This window comes from Pleurodeles waltl, chromosome 3_1, assembly GCF_031143425.1.
Source record: "Pleurodeles waltl isolate 20211129_DDA chromosome 3_1, aPleWal1.hap1.20221129, whole genome shotgun sequence".
NCBI lineage: Eukaryota > Metazoa > Chordata > Amphibia > Caudata > Salamandridae > Pleurodeles > Pleurodeles waltl.
Genome location: NC_090440.1, coordinates 762153161 through 762174999, shown reverse-complemented (window position 1 = coordinate 762174999; position 21839 = coordinate 762153161). Strand labels below are relative to the sequence as shown.

The window sequence follows — 21839 nt, the reverse complement described above, 5'->3', positions numbered from 1 at the left end:
CTGCTTCCTCAGTAAGAAGGCTATTGACCTCCTGAGAAGTATCTCTATGGGTCTGACAGCCATTGTGAATGCCATCCAGGGATTCACAACCCAATTGCAGCAAACAAATGCGTTCCTGGAAGGCTTTTTTGTTGCTATGCCCTACAGAGATCTTTTCAGGCTCTGGCCTCCACACTGACTGCAGCCAGTCACCCCCACTTTCCATCCCCCCCTCAACCTCTCTCTTTCCAATCCAAATCCGCCCTTCCTCTACCTACCCAAAGAACACAGAGCAATCCGCAAGCATACACCTCAACATACAAGAGCAGCATACACAGGCACAGTCACCACAAACCACACTGGCACACAAGCAAACAATAGACCCCCACAGACAAAACAACAGTCACCACTTCCCCGGAACCCCCACTACCCCCAGGGTAACACACACAGCATCTAGCATACCCAAGCACCACCACAACAGTCAATGACACACCCACCACACCCAGCATACTCGCAGACACCACACCAACACACACCCAGACATCCACCACAACCACCTACCTGCAGACACCACCCCAAAAGAAACACAGACATCCACCACTACCAGCATACCCACAAACACCACACCAACAGACACACACACACATCCACCACTCCAACCCCCAGCATCTCTACCTCCCAGACCTCCAAGACACACAAACACTCTCACTCACCAACACAACAGATACCAACCAACACAAGCATACCTCCCAGAAGCACACACCCACAACATCCACATCGACACAGCAGACACCCACTCCCTTGACCTCCAAATCCCCACCCCCTCCTGCTGACCATCCCTGTGTCCCCAAGAAAGTTTTTGTTGTTTGACCTTCATCTTTCCCCTGTTCCCTCCACCTCTGTTTTAAACCCAAGAGGCCCCCACCCACCTTCCAACTCCTTCCCTCCACCTCCAAGGCCTCCCTTGACCCACCTGCAAGCACCTATACGCCTCCCCCAAGAAGAAGCACACCCCTCACAAAAAGCCATCCACCCCTCCCACACCCAAGACCAAACCCCCCTCCCAAATCTGACCCCCCCAAAGAAGATGATCCCTGAGGTGCCTGCCTCCCCACTTGATGCCCCTTCCTGTGGTCATACCTGTCAGTTAGTAGTCAAGTGTGAGCACAGTGATGTGCATTGCCCATTGACCGTGGACATTTTGGCTTTGAAGTTAATAAACCCAAACAGATGTTTTTTGGGGGGTATACATTTGTCCTGCAATTCCTTTTGTACCTTAATGTTGTTCCTGAGTGACTTGTGTTCTCTGCCTACAGTTGTGTGTGTTTCAGCCTGCTTGCTGATTCATTTGCTGTTGTTCGCAGTGTCTGACTTTTTGGGCTGTGCTAATGTACCCCAAGACAAGGGTATATGCTGACTGTATGGATATGTGGTTGAAAATGCAATGGTGGTGTCAAGGCATTGTACACTGCTTGTTATGGTAAGTATTTCATCTTGTGTTGTCCAATGTGTGCATGTATGGTGTTAGACTTGTCTCCCGATATGGTTTATGAATTAATCTAATGTGTGGGAGCTTGAGTTTTGTTTGTGCAGACATGGAGTGTGTTCAGTTGTGCTACCTTTGTTTGTGTTTGCATTTACCTGTGCATGTGTTCATTTAGCTGCGTGTACCTTGCAGCTAGTTGATGTAAAGGTATGTCCTATGCAGTTGAAGTTGTATGTGCTTTGTTGTCTTGCACTTCCACATTGTTCAGATAAGCCATTTGGTTCTAGTATTGTTTGTCCCACAGATACCTTAAGGGCCAATTCCTGTGCAAATGTTGGTTTAGGGGTGTGTTCAAAGTGATATGTGTCCCAACGCAGCCTCCTTCCCTGAGTGCTCCTGCTGGCCTCATCCCTATTGTGCAGGAATTGTTTGCATAGTGAGCTTTGGATATTTGTCTCTCAAACTATTGTTAGTTCCATTGTCCTTCCATTGTATTGCAGTGTGTTTGATCTATGGGTCCATTACAGGGCTGTTTAATAGAAGTGGTGTTTGTGTACCATGCCACATCCATACATATGTTTGTTGAATTTGACGACAGTCCATGGCATGTATGCAATGTGAGTGTGTGAGTTGCATTTGTAGATGTGATGTTGGTGTGATGTTGGTGTTGTGTGAGACAATATTGTGTACAGTTTGCTGTCCCTGTGCCTGAGGTGAGCAGAGGAGTGATTTTGTGTAGAGGTGCAGTGCAGTGTGAGTGACCTGCCCAAAGGGGACGTATTGTGATTGTGCATGGGTCCTTCTTCGGGTGAGATTCCAACGCGGGACACAATGACAAGTGTACTTGGTGCCGGTAGCGTGACCCCCCATATGATGTGGCTGACGGTGCGGCGATCTATTGTTCAGTTTAATGACACAGGTAGGTATGTGTACTTATGATCGGTTGTGCCCATGGCGACATGGATTTTGGGCTCCATCGATGATCAGCAGCATCAGCAGGACGTGTATGATGGGCTCCATGGCGGCACCGTGAGGGTGCCTACAGGTGAGTGTATCCCTTTATACTGTCTGTTTCCGCCTGTTGAGATGTGGTGGTTGGATTGCTATAGTCACATTGGCAGTGTGCAACCTCATAATGTGTCCTGCAGATACACTGTCTCTTCTGGCCTGTTTGTGCTACCTCATGACCATGGCGGTCTGTGCTGCCTGGCGGTGCCGGCGGAACAGCGGCGGTCTTTGCTCCAGGGGCCGAATGACTCGTAATTCAGCTGTCCAACCCCCAACCCGACAGAGATCGGACCACCAACACCACTCTTAGGGTCAAATGTAGCAAATGTTTGCGAGTCGCAAATGGCTCACAGCTCTATTTGCGACCCCGCAATATGCAAAATGGGATGTTCAAATCCCATTTCGGAGCACCAAATAGCGATGCGACCCATTACCAACTCACAAAAAGTGCGACCTGATTTTGTGACAAAATGTATGCAAAAGTCAGTCGCAAATTGCCACTAGTCGCAAAAAGCCCGTTTTGCACACCCAGATTACCACTGATTCAGAGCAGGTGGTAACCAGAACCAAAGTATAAAAGGAGACCCAGAAGGCATCTGGGCTACTCAAAATGGCTGCACTATACATGATTGCATGGAGGAGGAGAGTCCAACCTGCCCAGCAGAGGAGGAGGAGGCAGAGACAAGAGAGGATATATCGAACCAGGCAGACACTATTTCAACAAACTGAGAAGATATATGATAAACACAGACTGAGCAGCGCTGTTATCTTAGAGATAATTGAACTGCTAAAACCTCAGCTTGAACGCCAGACAATGCAATGCAGCGCCATCCCCACACATGTGCAAGTGCTATGCTCACTGCACTGCTTGGCCTCGAGTAGCTATCAGGGGGTAATTGCTGTGGCAGGTGGGGTATCCCAAGTGCACTCTCACGAAACTTCAGATGTTTCCTAGATGCCATACTCGCACACATGTCCAGATATATATACCTTCCCAGAAATGAGGTAGAAATGAACAGCACCAAGTTGGACTTCTACAAAATTGCCAACTTTCCCCATGTAATAGGGTGTGTGGACGGAACACATATACCAATTTGCCCACCAGCAAATCTGGAATATGTGTTCTGCAATAGGAAATGTACCCACTCATTAAACATCCAGGTGGTATGTGATGCCCATAATGTAATTACTGACATCGTGGCTAAATATTCAGGGAGTACACATGAAGCATACATATTCAGGCACAGTGGGATACACCAACGCCTAGAACGTGGGGAGTTTGGAGAAGGATATTTATTAGGTACTGGCGAGTACACTCTGAAGCCTTACATACAGGTCACTGTGTAACCCTGCGATGCCCTGCTAAATCTGCCTCTTTTGTCAAACAGGTGACAGTGCATATGCCCTGAGACCATGGATACTCACCCCATACCTAACACCTGGCAATCAAAATGAGAGGCAATACAACATTGCACATCAGTGGACCAGAACTGTAGTCGAGAGGACGTTTGGCTTGTTGAAGTCAAGATTCCGATGCCTCCACAAAAGTGGAGGAACACTTCAGTATGCCCCAGAAACAGCATGCAGGATAGTTGCCACCTGTGCCATCCTACACAACATTGCCACCAGACGTGGGCTATATCTCACCCCTGAAGACACAGATACGGAGGATGAGGAGCAAGAGCTACCACACCAACAGCCTGGGGATAGAAGCATCGCAATGGAGGGCAGACAGAGACGTAACCACATTGCAACCCACTACTTTGGCAGGTACATAGCAACCATAACAACACTCACTAATGTAAGACACACATAGCCCAGTTGTGTAGTCAAACAAACGAACTCTTTTATTGCAGGACCACAATGTTGAAATCATTGTGAACTATGCTACAGTATGGAAAAAAAACAGTCAAATCGGACACATTATGTCCATGTGCCTCTGTAACAGTACGTGTCAGTTTCACAGCCTCCTATAACTGCGGCCACCATGGCTCACTCCAGCTTGGTCCCCTGAGCCCTGCCGTGCACTGCTACTCCGCAACACACGTGCATCAGTGGCAGACACACTACTCACAGTGGTGCCCTCTTCACTATCCTGCGGGGTATCCCCAATGCCCCTTGCAGCCTGTCTGGTCTCCAGCAGATCCACCACATGGCGGATGCAGCCAAGTCCACGTACCACATCTCCTGCAAAATGCCCTAGTTCCACTTGTAGGCTGGCAGTGCGCCTTGACAGGCAGGTTGTATTGGTTGCCAGGTGCCCTATGGACACACCTAGCCTGTCTAAACGGGCAGCAGTGTTGCGCTCCCTGCACCGTGCCTGTGCCCTGTCAGCCACCAGTTCCCTGACCAAATTGTCTATGGCGGTAGTCAGGTTACCCAAGTGAGTGTTCACTGTTGTGAACTGGTTGTCCACATTTGCCAGCCCATGTGTGATAGTGGTCTTCAGTCTTGAGAGGTTACAGTTCATTAACCTCATTTGCCTATTTTGCAGGTGCTGTCTCTTCAATAAGGATGCCTCACTTCCCACAAAATCTACATCGGACACATCCTCACTACGCACAGACTGCATTGTGCGTCGTCGTCTACGCACTGCCCCTGATGATCCATGTGTTCGCCTTTCCATAGGCTTTGGCCCTTGTGTTCCAGTGGCTGCCTCCATACCCAGTGCAGGATCGTCCATGGTCTCCTGTGCCAATTCCATGGGTGGTGTTGTCCTGCACTCCCCTGCAGTGTCTGTGGCAGCCTCCTCCTGTGTGTCTGTGCCATGTTCCTCTCCCTGCACAGTGGCGCTGATGCGGGGGCCTTTTGGGAGACCTGTGGAACATAGGGGATAAACTGTCAGTCTCGCACATATGTTTGATGCCTCAAAATAAACATTTGCCTATATTTTGACTACTGTACTACATTACCCATAATGCACGATTCTATAGATTGTAAAAATGTGAATGGAGCTACTCTGGAGGTGCCTGCTGATGTGTACTGGGATTGTGTGCATAGTGCATATGCGGGTGTGAATCCATATATTTTGGTACTTACTTTTTGATGTTCCTGGTGCAGAACTGTCTACGTCTCCAATGCCCAGTACAGCCTCCGGCTCCAGAGTTGTCTCCACCATGCTTTCGATTGCTGTTTGGGGTGGAACAGTAGATGGCCCTCGTCCAGTGCCATGCATCTCCCTCATGCGTTCCGCCACCCTCTCCTTGGTCCTGGAGCGAAGGTCATACCACCTTTTGCGTATTTCATCCAGGGTGCTGTGGCTTACACCAATGGCATTGATCTTGTTCTGGATATCCTGCCAGATCTTCTTTTTTTGGATGTCAGAGACACTCATTGCTGCCTTGCCAAATAATTCTTCATGGTGCAGGCAGCACTCCTCGGTCAGCACCTCCAACTCCTTGTCAGAAAACTTGATTTTGCATTTTCTGCCTCCACTGGGTGTCTCCTTCTCCTGTGTAGCCATTGTTGCTGCATCTCCTCTCACCTGGGTGTGGCTCTGCAGTTTGGGCTGGGTGGGCTCCTCCCTACTCTCTGTTCCATGTGGTTACTTCCTGGTTCTGATGTCATCACTTAGAACCAGGAAGTGGGTATTTCAAAAGTTTAATTCCACCTGCATGCAATTTGCGAGTCAGTCGCAATTTGCGACACCGGACCACACCCTTCGTGCAATTTGCGATCTCGCTTTTTGCGAGGTCTCAAAATGCGTTGCGACTCCGCTGCGACTCGTTAATTGGAATATCGATTTTTACTAGAATATCGTTTTGCGAATCGGAAATAGCAATTTGCATGGAGTCGCTGTTTCCGACTCGCAAATCTTTTCGTTCCTACATCTGGCCCTTAATGTGGCCCTAAGTAGGCTTTGCAAACAATCACCTGATTCGTCGGCATGGTACATGTTCATTCAAAATTAATATGTTCTAATTCCAAGGTATTATCAGAAAAGCTACTTTCATATTCTTCAATACTCTCCCATTTCATGCTTCAAATTTGTCTTGCCCTCAGCCCGGAGGTCCTACAGACAGATTACGATGCTGTCGGAAAGCCAGCTTCAAGACAGCTGCTGGACAGCCATCAAGACTCCTATTGCCGCCATGGCGGTGAAGTACGCCGCGGCCACAGGAGGCTGTACTGCAACGGTCACCACAATCCAGATCATGACCTGCCTTTCAGCAGAGCTTTTCGTGGCGGGGAGACCGCCATGCAAAAGTAGGTGGAAAGGTAGAAAAAAAGGTAAAAACTCACCTTTTTCGGGGTTCCACTGCAGCATGTGTGTGTGTTCAGGTCCCTCCTGTGCTGCACCCACCTGGCCATGATGCTCTGCACCCCATTGTTCCCGTAATCAGAGGTAGGAGACACCATCACGTCTACATTATGCATACCAACAGTCCGTGAACTTGCAGATAGAGCGACACATACATTAAACATGTCTACATTCACTGTACTACACACACAATATATACATGTGTTTCCTGTTGTGCACACATTGTACAGCTCTGTCATCCCCTTTGTATTATGATTTTCCCGACGGGCCAGAGGGCTATGCTGTGGCAGAATAGCCCACTGGCCCGTCTGGAAAACCATAATACAGCGGGCTGACAGAGCTGGGGCAGTGGGTTTTCTCTGGCGGTTCGACCGTCAAAGGTGTAATCAGGCTCTTATTCGTCTTTTCACTGCAGACAGAAAGTATACTCCAGTGTTTCATTTACTGTTCCAATTCAACATTTCCCTGCTTGGAAAAAAACTGTGTTTTCTTCAGGTTGCACCATATTAATCAGGCACTTCAAAAAACACATAACGACTTTCTAATGGAATATGGTCCAATACTGCCATTTTGGTGGTGTTCTAGTGACATTTACAGACAACGGAGTTTACAGTTTGTGATTTATGAAGTCACCAGAACCCCCTGATAAAAATATAGAACCACGAAAGGGTAAAAAGTAAAATATAAGTCCATATAATAGAGCTTTGGTAATAGTGACCCTGTTGTTGTGGTTAAATCAGAGCTTCCCTTTAAGTATTGTTTTTCTAATAGTTTGGTGCTTTTGATGACTCTGAATATAACATTTGTAAAAAAGATTGCCTTGTCTTCGACTTCACAAATAATGTGCAGATCCGTCCAGGTGGGAAATTAAATGGGGGTAATAATAGCAGTAGTTTTTGTATTCCCTCTGAAATACTTGCTCTCCTCTACAGGTAAAAACACTGAAAGGAACTACACCTAACTTGGCCTGAAACTAGAACTGTACTCAAAATAGTGGCTTTGTCTTGGAAGGTTACATAGGTTGTAATTAACATTACAGGAATTTGGCAGGTGGGCTTCAAAGCTTTAAAGGTTAGATACACACGGACTGTTTGGAAACAGTCCTAAAGTATGTGTCTGAGTGGGACTCTGCACTCTGATTTAAACAATAAAGATTCTTCCTTACACGAGGCACTTTCTGTTTCGGGTCCATCAAATCAAAGGTGAGTCATCTGACCCATAGCCTATTATTTGCTGGCCATATGAGAAAATGTACTCTCGGGCTGCCATTACAGAAAGTGGTACATAATCCCTGTGTCCAAAAACATGTAAAAAACATATAATGGGTCAAGCTGGACATACCCTGACTGCCACGCCTAGGTGGTGGGATCCACAAACGTCTGTCCAAAATTTAAATGCAAAAAGTATCTTTGCCATATGGATTCTCGAACCCCTCTGAGAATCCGTAAACTGCGACATCAAATGCAATGCTTACGACCACAAAACATTCTTAGCAGTAACAACTAAAACCACAACTTCATTAACACATAACACAACTAATGCTAATAAGTAACACTATATTCATGTCTTGTAGTGTAATTCTATTTTGATACTTACTCCTGTAACAACTGTTTATGTAATTTGTAGTTGCATCTGTCACATTAAGAATGCGGTGTTGGGCATTGCATTTGGTCTCTGAGTTATGGTTTGCATTTCTGTTGTGGGAGTTATGGACTGCAGTGCTTTTTTCATAATTTTTGTTCTAATTGGTAATTGTACCTGTAATTTAGCTGGAAGTATATTATCACTCATGTTGTTCTTTGAAAATCTAGCATGTCAGCTGTGCAATCACTGAGCAATCCATCTTGTATTACCTAAGGAAGACATAAACTGAAACTTTGTTGTAGAAATATATCCTTGTTCTTTGGTGAATCCATCTGTTTGAGGTATTTCGTTCTTGGATATTTAATTTTTTTGTGACTCATTGTATCTCTTGGGATCTGATTTTTTTCCATGGCTGGCTGTTATTTTCTTATGCTTGAGGGGTTAACTTTTTGATAGGGTCCAATTTGTGGTGTGACTTTATACATTCATAACTTTTGTTGTTTTCAGCTTAAGCCACAACAAATAAAATGGGTTAAAACATTCACAATCACAAACTTTAGCATTGTAATTCATCTAAAATGAACTACCATAATAGGATAATCAAGTAATAATGAAAGATGTTATAAAAAATAAATATCCAAACAACTCAAATTGAAACAATCCAAATTTTCCTTTGTCTAAAATACAAAGAGCGGTATCTGGCTTTACGATTTTAAGTTACAGGAACTTCCACATAGCCTTTCTCACAGCCTGCCAACTGATGTACCATGCAGCACATACTTAAGGAGCTGCTGCATTATAAATCAATGGGTTATCAGCTTTACAGCAAAGTGCAAGTGCATCAGTGATGTTTTTCACTTGAAGCAATCTGAATGAAGGTAATAAACCACTTTTTGTTTGTTGCGAACACTTTTATACAGAAAAGCATGAAGTGGTCTCAGAGAAAGGGTTAATAAAGATGGATAAAAAATAACCTCTAAATACTATAATTTATTTTCCTTAATTTATCAATTGTTTCACTAATTTTAAAAGAAAACAAAAATTGTTTGAATAATTCCATTATTTCTAATAATGTTTGTAGATGGATTTCTACCTTCTCGATTACAAGAAGTTGATTTACCAATCATTGCACCTGAAGAATGTAGGCATGTGATGTCCAGTCTAAGAGGTCCATTTCAGTGTAAAACTATCATATGTGCTGGTTTTCCGGCAGGAGGAAAGGATGCATGCCAGGTATGGAGTCTCAAACTTTCGGGCACATTTATGAGTACTGGAGAAATGATTATAATTCACTCCATATTTTTTTTTGTTTATGTTCCAAACACATTGTATTTGATTCTATAAAAAATTGAATTGTATGGGAAAGGATTGTTTAGCTTCCATGCATGTCAAAGCAACAGTTCTTACCTGTAAATACATTGAGACAGGACTTTCTTTTCCATATTTTGCATAATATACTGCTTATTTGTGCGTAATGAGAAGGGACCAATATTATTTGTGTAGCGAATGAGAAATGCATTTAATTTCAACTTTAATTATGGGAAAATTTCCCTTTTTGTGTTGTTAACGGCATTTGTGGACTGATGCTGCTGGTTTGTAGACCCTGCACACTGGGGCAGTGCTTCCCAGTACCCAGCATATGTATTTTGATCCCTAGAGTATGTAGAAATTGGATAACTCCTAACTGGCTTATTTGCCAACCCTGTGGTCTGTGGAATGATGGCCAGAATCACTGGGCACTCCTCTGATTCTACCTTAATATTGCTGAAGTCTAGGGATCATGTTTGATTCCAAATTTACCTTTGAGTAACACAGTAACTCACTTACCACTACCTGCTTTTGTTTGTTAACCATTATAAGGAAGACTCCATTTCCTCCCATCTTCCTATAGGAAAGACCTGCGCAGGCTATGATTATTCCCTAGTTGGACAAGGGGAATTCCTTGTTTAGTTGGACATCTCCAATATCTAACACATAGGTTACAGGTACTAAAATATATGGCGGCATGAGCACTTTTGGGACTAAAAAGAAGCCCACCTGTTTCTCAACACATCTGCCAACTTCACTGTTTGCCCATCACTTTCATAAGTCTTTTTACAGCATTATGTCTCTGTCATAAAGTGGTGTATAAGGTTGGACCTGACACCTACATGCCCTCCATATTTTCATGGCACTCTTTCACTCATACCCTGAACTGTCAAACACAACATCTGATTGCAGCCCCCAAATAAAAAAAAACAGGATGGGAGCCACTCCGTCAAATGTGATGTCTAAAGCATGTAGCATGTTGCCCATTCCTGTCCATGTTCAATCCAATCATGAAAGTCTTAGGAAATTATACTGAAGAACTATCTGTTTAATATGACAACTAAGCAGTTTTTTCTACCATTTGCTTTGCTCTGTTTAGGTATACATTGACAGCACCAGGATACTTCTTTTTGAGGCATCAGTGCACTTAACATTTTAATCTTTATTATAAGGCAGTGGTGCAGCATGCAGAAAATGCACCAATGGCATATAAAGTTAAATATCACTTATTGTACCAACCACTACTGTGACAAGGAAAACATGGCTTCAGGCCTACCTAGGTAGCCTGAATACTACAGTTTAAACTTGTAGCCCAACCTGTCAAAATAACAGTAATTAACTGGGAAAAAAACTTCCTTTGAAATTAATATCAACCCTAGATACACTTTGTGGCTCACAAGGTTGAGTGCATATTATTAAAAATGGGACTTGTTGAAATGTAATCTTCCAATATCCCATACTTACAAGCCCCAAAAGCTATTTTGACTGTGAAAAGCACTGGTTATCCTATGAGAAAAATAGAATACAGATTAAAATATTAATCTTGTGACTCAGGTTTGGGACCAGCTAGAAAAGCAGTTTAACCAGTCTTTGCAAAATTGAGCTCAGTTCAATTGTGGGGTTGGAGTTTTAATAAATATTTAAAAAGAGTAATGTATGGAAGTTACCTTTTTCATGCCTGAAACACCTATAGGGTAATCTGCATTAGCTTTCCAGCCACAGTCAATCAAGTACTTGACCTTAATGAGGTGTGAAGACTCCTCCCAGAACAGGGACAATTGTCTGAGAGTGAGGAGGTGTTTTTCCCTTGGCAGAAATACCATTTGGGTCTGGCATTCAAAAGGGCCTTCCCTGTTACAATCAGATGTCAAGTCACACCTGGAAAGGCCTGGCCTTTGTCCTCCTCATCAGAGGGATACTTAGCCCATTGGGAGGAAAGCTACCTCTAAAAACTGGTTGTGAATGACCTCAGAGAAGAGGACAGACATTACCCTAGCCACACCTCTTGGTTGGCAGACAGGCTCTGCACCAAGGGAGAAGTGTTTCCCCATGATGGATATTGGAAATAAGGCCAATGTGGTGTTGTTTGCACTAAGACAAACAGTGACTGCTGTAAAAGTGGGTATGATTGCCCCAGGAACATTTATCACATTGCGAAGTTAAGAGCCAAGTGTCACCCCCACACACCACCTAGTGCCATGCATCACTGTAGCACCCAAATGCAGTATCCTCAGAACAGTTTTAGACCTGCAGAAGAACAAAAAGACTGCACCTGCTGCATGAGACCTATGAGGAGACCTGAAGGGTTGACCTGCTCCAAATTGTACTCTGCACAAAAAGAAACCTCCAATGATCAGTTGGTTGACTTCCTCCATGGATATAGTGACAAAACAAGCTTCTAGAGGCCTTTTCCTGCAGTGCCCTGCTGACCAGTAGCAACTAGCCCTAGACCGGAACCTGCCAGACACTTCTTCAGGTATCTGGCTTTCGGTTCCACAGCAACAGCTTTAGTTTCCACAGGGACCCACTCAGGGAGGATTTCTTTGGCAAATGTGAAAAGTCCCTATTTTGACTTTTTGTTTTGAATGCCAGACTTTCACCAGGACCAATCAACTTTGTGTAGTCAACCATCAGTACTGGCCTGAAATTGCACTTTGGATCTCGATCCATGACTATTGACTTTAATTGGCCCTTTTATTTTCTTGGTGCTTTTTCTTCTTAAATCTTTAGAAATTCACATTCCTGGTTTCCTTTATTGAATGTTTTCTGCTTTGGTGTCATTTTACTTATTCAATGTTTTCCTATTTTCATGAATTGGAGTGAGTTCATTATTGTGTTGTTTCTTTGACTTGTTAACTGTTTGGTACTTCTAATTGCTTTACATATTATCTCTAAGTTAAGCCTGTCTTCTCTGTGCCTTAGCTACCAGTGATTGCGCTGAGGTTTAAATTACTGGAACCTTAGACTGTGCCTAACAGGTTAGTGACTTTATTATTTGTGGTGGACTTCCATCCATCACAAACTAATATATTTTTTTATAACCTATGTAAGAAGAATCAAAAGATATATGCTCAATGTAGCACAGACTGTTTAAAATTTGTGCTGTGCAGTATTGTGTATTTTTTTCTTGGATCTTCAATAAATCACCAAAAAAAGAAAAAATAATTTCTGGAACATTCAAGGACTTTGATTAAGTCTTGATTGCAAGTCAGTGGCACTATGATCTTGGAGATGTAATGTAGGTGTATGAAGAGGCTATAGATTTCAAAGGTGATGAAAGCAATGGGATAAGTAGCATACCATCATCATTTTATGTCACTAATGTACATTAGTGTGTATTGCTCATGCTGTAAATTAACACAAACTTGTGCCCCCGCCAAGCAGTGTTTTCATCAATTGTGAGAAAACAGAGCTGATTGCAGAGGTCCCCTAACTTTTTGCCCCCATTTCCCACTTTTTGCTGGTGTTTTCCTGACTCTGATGGTGCCCTGGGTACTGCTAACCAGTCCCAGGGCCTGTGCTCTGTGTAAAATGGATATGCAAATTAGGCTAATTATAATTGGCTAAGTTAACCTACCGATAAGTCCCTAGTATATGGTAGGGCATGTAGGTTTAGGGACCACAGCATAGGTAGTGCACCCATAGGTGCACTGCTGAGGTGCCCAGTGTCATTTTAAAGGCACGCCTACCTTGCTGGCTGCTTTTAAAATAAAGTTATATGCAAATTCGACTTTGGAATTAAAAGTAGTTCCAAAGTCTTAAACTACCTTATTTTTACATATAAGTCACCCCTAAGGTGTGCCCTATGTGCCCCTAGGGCTGGGTGCCATGTAACTATAAGCAGGGACTTTATAAAATAGTTTTATAAGCCCTGGTGAGGTAAAAACAGACAAATTCGTTTTTCCCTCATTGTAGTAAATGGCCTTCATAGGCTAGAATGGGGAGACTTTAGTATGGTATCAAATTAATTGTTGTAATAAATCCCACAACTTCTAGTTGTGGGATTTAATATAACTTGTTCAGGTAAAGAGTTTTAAACTTTACCTGAAAAGTTGCCAATTTCAGCCCTGCATTGTTTTTGCTGCTGTGCTCTGATTGGCCAGCCTGCAGCAGCTTAGCCAAGCTGCCTTGATGAGGTGTGAAGTGGCCTGGCTTCACACAAAGGAATGTGCTTGTGGGAGAGAATCTCCCCTCAGCAGATGGTGAGGCAGGAAGGGGGAGGGCTGCCAAACTGGTCTTCAAAGGCAGAGAAGGACATTTGGAGCAACCAGCAACACCCACACATCCTGCAACCCCAGACAACTATGTGCCCCCTTGATTAGATTAGGAGAGGGGTGTGTGTATGATTTTTAGCCACACCAGTGGGTGGGCTCAGCCAGATGTAACCTCCAAAAATCAGATTCAGCCATGATGGATTTTTGGAGAACGTTGCCTCCTGGGACTGATTTTTGCCACACTTCCCAGGAAGTGGTCATCACAGGGGGAAGGACCCTGCACCTGATTGGAGAACTAGGACCGCCCTGCTTTTCACCCAGGAGCAAGGATAGAACTGGCAGACCTGCACCCACACCTCAGTTCCCTACCACATCCAACAAGGAAGAATAACAGAAGAAGAAGTACTGCCCTGCTGGACCCCTGGCCTGCACCTGGAACCTGCACTCAGAAGGACTGCACCAGCTGCACACTTGGGCTTCACCACAAGAAGGACTTTGCCTGGCTTCAACTGGTTCAAGGAGGGACTCCCTGTTTGCTACAGGTGAAAAATTGCTATCCAGAGTCCCCTGCACCAACTCCTGAAGAAAGCGACCAGCTGACCACTGTCCAGTGGCCAAAAAAGGAGTTTGCGCCAGGTGCATTCTGGGAGTTGTAGTCTGCACCCCCCAAGGACCATCTCAGAACTTCTGGACCCTTGGGGTGAGCTGTGGATCCCGAAAGAACCTTAAAAGGACATCTGGGAGAAGCCCCAGAAGTTTGGAGAAGTTTGGACAACTTTTGTAAAAAAAGCTCCATAGAGGGACCGACCCGCTGCGGCAGCTCTAGCTGGCTTGCCTCAACCGCGACCCGGCCTGATTTGCTGGTTCGGCCCGGTAAAGAAATTCTCAGAAAAAGAGACTAAGTCCGAAGGTAAAAAGTTGACCGGGACCTCACAGCCAGCGTATACGAGGAGGGCTCCATGGACGTCGGATCAAGATCCAGGTTTACCCCGGTCGAAGGATTTTCACCTTGAAAAAACGACTAAGTCAGAAGGTAAAAATCTCCATCGAGGATTCCAGCATCGCGTATCCGGAGAAGGGCTCCAGGAGGTCGGATTCGACTGGCAGGTTCGTCCCGCTGAAGAAAATCTTCCAAAAAGTGTGAAGGTAAACTTTTAACCGAGGCCTCCCGCGGCCTGTAGCCGAGCAGGGCTCCATCGCAGTCGGCCTGAAACTTTGACTTTGCCCCGGTCGAGGTGCAACCAGATGACCCGATTTGCGCTTTTTGTTTCTAGGCGCAAAAAAAATAATAATTCTTTAAAAATTCATATCTCCGGTTCCCCTTATCTGATTTTATTCGTTTTGGTGTCATTTTAAAGATAAAAATATAATCTATTATTATAAATTGGTTTTGGATTTTTAAACTGTTTCCTGAGTTTTATTTAATTACTGTTTTGTGATATTTGAATGCTTTACACTCTGTCTCCTAAGTTAAGCCTTGATGCTCGTTGCCAAGCTACCAAGGGTTGAGCTGGGGTTAATTTACTGAGACCTAACAGGACCTTAGTGGAGGTTAGTGGCCTATTGCTAAGTGTAGGTACCTACCTGCCCTTACCAATAACCCATTTTCCAACATCAATGATGTAATTTCAGATGTTGCAGTGATGTAATAGGTGATGTCATAAAAGATGTCATGAGCGATGTAGTATGGGAGGCAATTAGCATTGCATGGCAAGGACACAAGTAATGGTTAATTTACAGCTCAAGTTATATTTACCTGATGTTATTATAATTGGTGAATTGCAGTGATTTTGGTTATTTAAAATGGTGTGGTTTAACTGACATTTTGACCTACCCATAACTTCACTTAAATCTTTGTTTTTTTCAGTGAATTTCTAACGTTTCTTTTATGATTTTCTGCTGTGCCATTTTGATTTTGGAAACAGTTGAAAAAAAATGATTGAAGGCAATCCAAATTCAGTTGAGAGTTCGGACGCTATATAATTAAACATTTCTCAAATACTTTGGAGACACTTTTCACTGTGGAGAAATCAAAATCATCATGAGATTTGCTTACCAATTAACAGTGGCTCCAGCAATGAAACCTAAAATTATAGTAGACAAGACCACAGTGTTATACTCAGACATAAATGACATTCAAGTGTATTGCTTGATTCAGCTGCAAATAAAGATGTTTATTCCTTCTACTTTATGAAAGAACAGCTTTTCATCTGTGTGCTAAGTTAAGAGGATAAGGCACTATATTTAGCTCTCTATACATTCTGTGGATATTACACAAATGAGAAAACATGATCAGTGGCAGTAATTTCAAATTATAATGAACACCAAGAGAAAAATTGATCCAAGGTGTTCTTATGTTATTATTGCAAGTCCAAATTCCAAACTAGCACATTTTTACAATGGGTGTTAACTAGGTATATTTTGATTCTTAAATACTATAGCTATTTTGCATAAAATAGCAAACACAATCTTCAAGTATTTCCTCGATTTCCCAATCTATATTTCAAATTGCCTGTGCCTGTGTAAACATATTTTGGATAAAATGAGTATTGCTAAATCAAATTGTCTGTGTAGAATAACATGGTCAAATAAAATTACACCAAAACTGAGAGCCTATAAATAAATATTGTTACATTATGGGGATCTAATGTATTCTGTTTACAGAGCAACATTTTGTGAGTATGTGTTATTCACTAATTATCCATAAGCCTTAATTTGACAATTTGTATGTTTATGTTTTTCATTTTAAGCTTAAATTCTGTCCTATATGTTCCATGGTGGTTTGAAACCATGCTGATTTTAAATGTCTCTATTTGTTGATAACCTTGGGACTTGGTTAAAGAGACATTTCAGTGTACTTGCCAAATAAAGACATACATGTTCACTTCAAATTGTATATGCTAGATGGGGCAAGAGAATGACCCCTACGACCCCATTATGGTTGGGAACAAGACTTGGCCCGGTGACCGTGTTAAAAGGGTTCAAATAATGGGACACAATTGGCCTCTCAACACTAAAGGATGTATGGGATTTAAATCATATTGTGCCCTTTGAGTACCTACAAACGGAACTCAAGATGGTAAAGACACAGATCTTTAAGTACCTTCAACTCTGCCATGCCCTAGAGGTGACAATTCCTCCTGATGAGGAGACCAAAGAGGACTCCCCGCTGGAGAGGAATTACTGAAAGGACAGTTGACTGTGAAGGCCATTTACCTCACATATGCTACCTTATTTAACAACACACAGGACAACCTGGGTATATTAAGAGCCCGATGGCAGACAGTCAGGCACATTGGATGAAAACTACTGGAGGGACACATTGCAATTCCCTAAAGGAGTGGCTAAAACAAAGACAACGTAATGCCTCATTCAGCTGAAAATACTCTTTAAAAAATACTGTACTAGAGCACTGTTGCTCAAAACAGGTAGAGTCTAAGATGATACCTGCCTGAGAAACTGTGGACAAAAGTAGAGGTGGGCAGGATGTTTCTTTTCATCTGTGGAAATGGCAGAATTTGGTTCATTCCACGTTACTCTTTAACACAGAGTTCTAGCTGAATTCCACCAATCGCCACATGGAGGAATTTTTCTTGTGCAAGAGTCCAGAAAGTGAGTTTTGACACCCCTTAGTGCAATTTTCGAACACTTGGTTGGGGTTAGAGGACTGCTGCTCAGGAAGATTTGCTATAGCTCTAGTACATTTTCTACTTGAGTGCCAGAAACCACAATCAACTCGAATGGCCACTCACTCTTGCGCAACACATGGTGCCATTCGCTCTGAGTTTTCAGTGCTGCTCATGCTATCTACACTAAATTGCAGCGTGAGCTGCAATGTTTCTGCCTGTTGGTGGAACTCCTCAGAATCTCCAAGAGTTTTTGTGTAACTCAGTGAAATTCCATGCAGTGAAGCTCTGCGAGGTCTGCCCACCCAAAATTGAACAAGGAGATTTTTGCATACATTATGGCACTATAAAACCGCCCCTTACTCCGAATATTCTGGGAAGGGGTAGTACGTAAACTGGAAGAGGCCTCAGCAGTAACTATCAAAGCACAGTCTCCACTCATATTACTGGGAATATAGAGGGACTGTGAGGCAACATCCTGAAAGAGATTACTGATTAATTTAGGATTCCTGCTAGTGATAAGGAAAATCACCAGGAAATTGGTTAGCCAGGCATGCCCAAGACTCCAAGACTGGAGAATGGGAATGGAACTATGCAGGTCAAAGCCAAAATAATATATGTTAGAAGGGGCTGCCCACAAAAATACGAAAAATATGGAAAGGATGGCCCACAGGTTATCTAGTGCTGTAGGAACCTGAAACCAACACACTAGGATTGAAAAGAATAGACCCACCCCATACGGCTGAATGGGAGGAAGCCCCAGCCCTGGGCACTGGGATGACATGGGAAAACCCATTGCAATACACATTACAGAGGTATCTTGTGGACTTTGGAGGGATTGAAGTTGTAGAAGAGAGGGACGTGTGACTAGCATCACCATAAACACATTGTTATGTGTAAACATTTTTTTTACAAAGGTTCAGCTTGTAATGAGCTGTTAAGTTAAAACTCATATAAAATATAACTAAAAAAACTGTATTTGCAAGGCATCATACATTAAATCAATTTATTTTTAATGTGGTTTTAATGGACTGAATGAAAAAACTTTGATCTTACTGTTTTACTTTCCTTGATTGGTCAAACTATATTTCTGAGGAACCTATAACTGAACATCCATAAAACATGTAATTTGTCTTCATATTTACACTATATAATAATGTTTATAACATTTATAATGTCAGAAATATTTATATAAACAAATTTGTTAATAGGACAGTTTTTGGCTAGCACTCTTTAGTGTTCTGACATGCTAATCTACAGTTGTTTTGTGCCCTTTCCTCTTTCTGTCTTTAAAGCAATAGAATAAACAGGTTTTATTAACATTCCAGAAGATATAACAGGATTGAATTTGTTTTATTTACATAATACTATATGGCTTTTTGTATGGCCAATTTTGTAATTCATGTTTTGTGACTGGTTCAAATGTTACGCCATTTGCATTGAATTATGACCATTGAGATATTAAAGAAAAGTAACTTCCCAGCCACAGTGTATGAAACACAATAATGCATCTAAGATTCAATGCTTTGCCCATTTGATAGATATTTACATTTGTATATATGTGTTGTGTTCCTTGTAGAAAGACAAAAATGTTAAACAATGGTATAGTATGAAACCCTAGCCAATTATAACTTAGGGCCTGATTTAGAGTTTGGCGGATGGGTTACTCCATCACAAAAGTGAAGGATATTCCGCCCGCTGTAGTGCGATGTCCATAGGACAGCATGGACTCGTAATATGGTGGACGGGAAATCTGTCACATTTGTGACAGAGTAACCCTATCTGTCAAGCTCTAAATCAGGCTCTAAAATATTATAAACTGGAAAAACTATGGAGGGAATGTGGTTTGTGAGCCAAATGTGTATGATATTAATGACACCTCAAATGACAAAAGTGATTGCATCACTCATGACATTTCATAAGAAATCACTAACAACATAATCAGTATGGTTAGTTTATGTATAGGTCACAAAGAATTTCTGTGTCAAGGTTTATTGCACTTTTTTGTAATAGACTGAATAAAATATAAAAGATGAAAAGTTATTTTGGAAATATGAATTGCTTTCAAAGTGTACTCTCTACAAGCATATTGCTAACCCAAAATAATGTTGGAGTAAATTGTTAAATATTGGCACAGGTGAGTCTGTAGACTTATAAAGGATAAACTGCAGCACCTATAACAGGATCCAGACACAAAAGTACTTTGAGTGTATTAAGTGTTGGGAGTTTAAGTGGTCCAAATATTTATGTGACTATATAGGTCAATGTTTACTGTTACAGCAGTGTACTAGTTTGGATTTTAACTTTTTTTACTTTTCAGAAGTGTATTTTTTATTCAGGATGTGCAATGGATGCTTGATTAGTGTATTGCTTTAATTATATTAATTATGAGAGGTTTGAAACATTGTGAGTTCACAGTGTATTTTCAGATTTTCCAGAGTTACTTGGCTATTGGAAAGACAATGTTGTCAGGACAAAGTATGAAATGATCCCTTACAACAAGCCTAGTATGCATCCTTATTTTATTATCATTTCCACAATATGGCTGTTGTGGAATGTCAGTTAATACATCATGTTCAATTACATCAGAAGCCACTACATTGTGTTCACTACATCAGGAGTACCATTACATTGCGGTATTGTACATCAAGAGTACTTTACTTTGCAGGTAAGATGTAAGCATATATTTTTCAGTTTATAATTGTGAATATATACATATATTTTTGTTTATTTGTTTTCACTAAAAAAAACAAAGGGTAAAGTAATGGTATTGTTAGGTATGATAGAAAGATCTGTTGTTGATTAAAAAACGTAAAACTTCACTGAAAATCAGAAGGCTTAAGTTGCATTATAGTTGCATTATAATTAGGTGAATATGTCAATAATGTTTGAACTCAGAAAATCATGGAAATTAACCCGCTATAGTTAGCAGAGATTTCTATAACCTGCCCCACCATGCTCTGCTTATGACCACACATATTACATCACTCACAACATGTTCTATGACATACTTTATGGCATCACTGATGACATCTCAAATGACATCATTGGTGCCATCACAGATGCTATCATCCACTGAGTGTGCTAATTTGTTTTATTGTTTAAAAAAGAGGCTTCACAGCACCCCTCCATGAGCCTTCTTGGGCCTTAGGAACCCCATCCCCCAGGGCTAAAATCTTAGGGGAGGGGGCCTCTCAGTCCCCTCCCCAAGCCCTAATATGTCCTGGGCACCCCGTCCCTGGGGTCAAGAATAATAAAAACGAGGAGAGGAGCCTTGCACTCCCCCTCCCCGAGCCTTTTCAGGCCCTGGGAACCTCATTGCCTGGAGCGGTTTTTTTATTAAAAGGGGAGGGAGCCAAATGGCACCCCTCCCCAAGCCTTTTTAGGTCCCAGGGACCCCATCACACACGCCGTATTTTATTAAAAAGCAGAGGGGGTCACGTGGCCCAGAGGAATCCATCCCCTGGTGCCATGCCTTATTTAAAAAGGGAGGGGCCATACAGTACTCCTCCTCCAGTCTGTTATGACCTCTGGGAACCATCCTTCCCCTGAGGCCTTCCTCCATTATAGTTCTGTTGCCTGGTGCCCACCTAGGGCACCCACAAAAAAAGACATTGGGGGCCATAGTGGGAGCGCTAGGGCCCCTGAAACCCCAGATGGCTCCATGCATAGTGCGGGAGCCAGCATTGCTTCTGCCCAGAGGGAGCAGCTACTTTTTGTATGCTCCTGCCAGATGGGAGCAACATGTTTTTTTTATTTCCTTCCCCCATTTGTGTGGGCAGGGAAACAGAATACAAGTCTGTCCCTTTGGTGAGAGATTAAAAAATGCTTCCACAGACAGGAAAACACATGTTTCTGTGTCCATGCCAGTTTGGGCAGGGAAACTACTGTGTCTCAAGGGTGAGCTCCCTGGGGCACAGTAAGTGAGCCTTCCCCAGAGGATGGGGTCCCCAAGACCTTTTTAAAACATGTGAAGGGGGTGCATGCCCCCTTCTTTTTAAAAATTATTTCAGCCTGGGGGTGAGGTCCTTGGGACCTACATAGGCTCAGAGGGGTGGGGGGGCTGTATGCCCCCCTCCTTCCTAAAAAATAATTACCTTGGGGGATGGGGACTCTGGGTCCTTCACAGGCTTGGGGATAGGGGACCATGAGCCCCCCCACACCTTTCCCCAGGGCCACCAGAGGCTCAGAGAGAGGTGCCACACCGCCCCTCCTTAAATATACCTGGCCTTGGGGGATGTGATCCCTAGGGCCCTAAATGGGCTGGGGGCCCTACTGATGCCCTCTTCCCAAATATAGATAGATAGATAGATAGATAGATAGATAGATAGATAGATAGATAGATAGATAGATAGATAGATAGATTGATAGAT

At 42.8% G+C, this 21839-nt stretch overlaps 1 protein-coding gene across 2 annotated transcripts in view; it reads left to right on the top strand.

Moving 5' to 3' along the window:
• The window catches only part of OVCH2 (ovochymase 2), a 919743-nt gene that overhangs the window by 398735 nt on the left and 499169 nt on the right, over positions 1 to 21839 (top strand). For both annotated transcript variants that reach the window (XM_069223557.1, XM_069223556.1), the window contains exon 6: positions 9400 to 9551. In XM_069223557.1, coding sequence (XP_069079658.1) covers positions 9400 to 9551 — 152 coding nt within the window. The remainder of the gene's footprint in view (positions 1 to 9399; positions 9552 to 21839) is intronic.